Source organism: Mandrillus leucophaeus, unplaced genomic scaffold (genome assembly GCF_000951045.1).
Source record: "Mandrillus leucophaeus isolate KB7577 unplaced genomic scaffold, Mleu.le_1.0 Scaffold359, whole genome shotgun sequence".
Lineage (NCBI taxonomy): Eukaryota > Metazoa > Chordata > Mammalia > Primates > Cercopithecidae > Mandrillus > Mandrillus leucophaeus.
Window position 1 is genome coordinate 1,615,098 of NW_012103798.1, and position 3,782 is coordinate 1,618,879.

General features: G+C 36.9%; 2 protein-coding genes across 2 annotated transcripts in view; one reads left to right on the forward strand and one right to left on the reverse strand.

The window, feature by feature from the left end:
• Positions 1 to 3,782, forward strand: part of LOC105546400 (chromosome unknown open reading frame, human C14orf37) — a 339,900-nt gene that overhangs the window by 76,104 nt on the left and 260,014 nt on the right. The window lies entirely within an intron of this gene.
• Positions 1 to 3,782, reverse strand: part of ACTR10 (actin-related protein 10 homolog (S. cerevisiae)) — a 46,737-nt gene that overhangs the window by 4,010 nt on the left and 38,945 nt on the right. Inside the window, exon 9 of the mRNA XM_011989610.1 lies at positions 284 to 365. Within this exon, the coding sequence (XP_011845000.1) occupies positions 284 to 365 (82 nt within the window). The remainder of the gene's footprint in view (positions 1 to 283; positions 366 to 3,782) is intronic.

Genomic DNA, 3,782 nt, shown 5'->3' on the forward strand with positions numbered 1-3,782 from the left:
ATGTCCATGGCACTCATTATCCTGGGGTTTGGAATGCTGTAGATGCCATTTCTCAGTGCCAAAGTAAAACTCATGAACTATAACATTTTAAAATGAAAGTTTAAAAAGTTTTAAAAGAGGACCGTATTCTGTAAAAATTAATAAAATTCAATAAGCAGATTAGTTGTTGACACATATTAAAAATAATATGTGACAAGGATTGCTAGTTGCCTAAAATAACATTTAAAATTTTTATTTAAAGGACTGTGATAATAAAGGGAATTTTTTTGACAAGATAAAATACCTGTATAAGGGAATCCAATATTAAAGTAGCAACTGATTTCTCTTCATTATCTTGTTCAAAAAGAATTTCCACAACTGAATCTCTAATGGGATTTGAAAAAGAGAGCTTTCTGTTGGTGTCACATATTATTACACAGAATATACCATGATTTCCATTTACATAGTATTTTTAAGTACCAATACTACATTAACAAAGAGTAATTATTAAAATACAAGTTGTTCTCATTTGTAAATGGAAAGGATAACAATGCCTGCCTCAGGGGTTGAGGTGAAGATGCAATAAGTTAATAGAACAGGGTCTGCCTAAATTATTAGCTGTTACTATTATTATGTATACATTTACATTTATTTTGTATCCAATTATAACTCCCCAAACCTAAGAAAAGAAAAGAAATAGTATTCTATAATAATAAGATTCAACAAGCAGATTAGCTGGTGATACAAGAGATTTATAAGCAACCACCCCCCCCCATTTCTTTTTTAAAATAATACAAGGATCACCAGTTGCTTAGTAAAATATCCATTTTCCAATTTATTCTCAAATTAAAATAACTCTATTACTTTTTGGTAGCATGAGGAAGATCTTTGTGGTGATGAAAGAGTTCTATATGTTTAAAAAAATTATATATATTATATTTAAGGTATACAACATATTTTGATATATATATACACACACACAGTGAAGTAATTACTACATTCAAGCAAACTAACCTATCCATCACCTTCCGTAAGTAGTAAGAGCACCCAAAATCTATTCTTAGCAAAATTTCAGTATAGAATACAGTGTTACTAACTAAAGTCCTCATGCTGTACATTAGATCTCTAGGCTTATTCATCACTCACAACTACAAGTTTGTGTCCTTTGACCCTCTCCTCATTTCCTTCCCCTCTCAACTCCTAACAACCACTGTTTTACTCTCTGTTTCTAGATGTTTCACTTTTTTTAGATTCCACATATACAAGTGAGATCAAGCAGTAATTTTCTTTCTGTCTGGCAATAGTTCTGTATCTCCATTGTTGTAGTGACTGTAGAAATCTACATATGATAAAATAACACAGAACTAACATATACTTTATGCCAATGCCAATTTACTAGTTTTGGTATCATATTATAGTTATATAAGATGTTTAACCATTGGGAGAAACTGAAAGGGTATATGGGACCTCTCTGTATTATCTTTTACTACTGCCTGTTAATTTGTAGAATTTGAAAATAAGATAAAACTCAATTTTTAAGCTGGATATATTGTGCCTCCAACCCATCCCACTAGTTAAAACACTGTATTTACCAGCCTCTGGCCAGATGCAATGGCTCATGCCTATAATCCCAGCATTTCAGGAGGCTGAGGCAGTGCAGGGGAATGGCTTGAGGCCAGGAGTTCAAGACCAGCCTGAGAACCGGTCTCAGCATAGTGAGACCTCATCTCTTAAAAAAAAAAAAAACAGTCTTTCTTGCAACTAGATGTAGTTAAGTACCAGACAAGGAGATGGAGGCAGAAGTAATATGTCGGACTTTTTTTTTCCCTTTTGAGACAAAGAGTCTTGCTCTGTGCAATGGTGTGATCTCGCATCAGCCTCCCAGATTCAAGTGATTCTCATGTCTCAGCCTCCCAAGTAGCTGGGATTACAGGTCTGTGCCACCACACCCAGCTAATTTTTTGTATATTTTCAGTAGAGGTGGGGTTTCACCATGTTGGCCAGGTTGGTCTCGAACTCCTGGCCTCAAGCGACCTGCCTGCCTCAGCCTCCCCAAAGTGTTGGGATTATTGGCATGAGCCACCGCACCCAGCCTATGTTGGACTTTTAATTAAAGAGTTAAGCACTTTCTTCTTTCCCTTCTTAGGACTACTTGCTTGAAACAAAAACATGGTAGCTACAACTCCAGCAGCCATCCTGGACCTCAAGGACAAGGGCTACATCCCGAAGATGATAGATGGAAAGATGTTTGGGTCTCTGAGACGATAATATCATCCCTGGATGATCTACCTCTGAACTTCTTTTCTTTTAATTTCACATTTTTTGAGATAGGGTCTTGCCCTGTTGCCCAAGCTGGAGTGTAATGGCACAATCTTGGCTCACCGCAACCTCTGCATCCCAGGCTCAAGCAATCCAACAGCACTGGCATCCCAAGGTGCTGGGATTACAGGTGTAAGCCACTGTGCCCAGCCTTGAACTTCTTTTAAATGAGAGATAAACTTCTAACTTGTTGAAGACACTATTTTCAGGTTTGTATAACTGTGGCCAAACCAAATCCTAACCAATACAATACAAAATTAACTATGCACATACAGGTATAAACTCTATTTTTTATAAAATCGGGATATTATGCATAACTATTTTAAAGTGTTTAAAAATTCTTTTCAAAACAAAATCCTCTTCATGAGACTCAATCTACTAGCTAATTCTTTCCACTTCACCACTAAAGTATACTAACTGAGGCCTACAGTACACTGAACAGGCATAGCTGGTCAGGCCCTTGCCACTATGCCTGCAGACTTCTTCCACCAGTTAAGCTGCATGCTTACAAAGATCCACTCTTCTATTTCCAAATCTTTTGTCAGGTGATTTGATATTAAAATTATATAACTTAACAATTATTACTTAACCAATGAAATATTAACGTAGAAAACAAGTTGTTCTTTCCATGAATGTGAAAGCTTTGGAACGACAAGTTAGTTTTTAAAAATATTTGTAACATAGGTGAGACAACTGTAAAAGTCTAGAAGAAAATAACTAGATGGATTCTGTAAATAGTAGAGATGGGGTTTCACCGTGTTGGCCAGGCTGGTGTCAAACTCCTGACTTTAAGTGATCCGCCCGCCTTGGCCTACCAAAATGCTGGAATTACAGGCATGAGCCACCACGCCCAGCCAACTAGATGGATTCTGTACCAAGACTGATTCCTAGTAACTTTAAGCTCTTACTGTACTTATAAAAAGAACAAAAAAGCAGGAAATCATAAATTATGATTTACTGGTTATTATAATTTTAAGTCAGAACTCTATAAGTAGACTTAGCCTCAAAGAATAGGTCTTGGAAAAACATAAATACACACAAAATTTAAGTTAAAATAAAATGTTTAGTATATGATTTTTTATAATGGTCCTTTACTTTAAATAACCAAATAACCCTTCTTTTGCTTTACCAACCAACTACTGGTCAGTATTGTGTCTAATTAGAAGGTTTCAATGGAACTATACCTTTTGGCAGAAACAACATGTTAGGCTGGGCACAGTGGCTCACACCTGTAATCCCAGCATTTTAGGAGGCCAAGGCAGGCGGATCACCTGAGGTCAGGAGTTCGAGACCAGCTTGACTAACATGGAGAAATCTCGTCTCTACTAAAAATACAAAAATTAGCTGGGTGTGGTATGCATGCCTGTAATCCCAGCTACTCAGGAGGCTGAGGCAGAAGAATTGCTTGAACCCGGGAGGCAGAGGTTGTGGTGAGCTAAGATTGCACCATTGCACTCCAGCCTGGGCAACAAGAGCGAAACTCC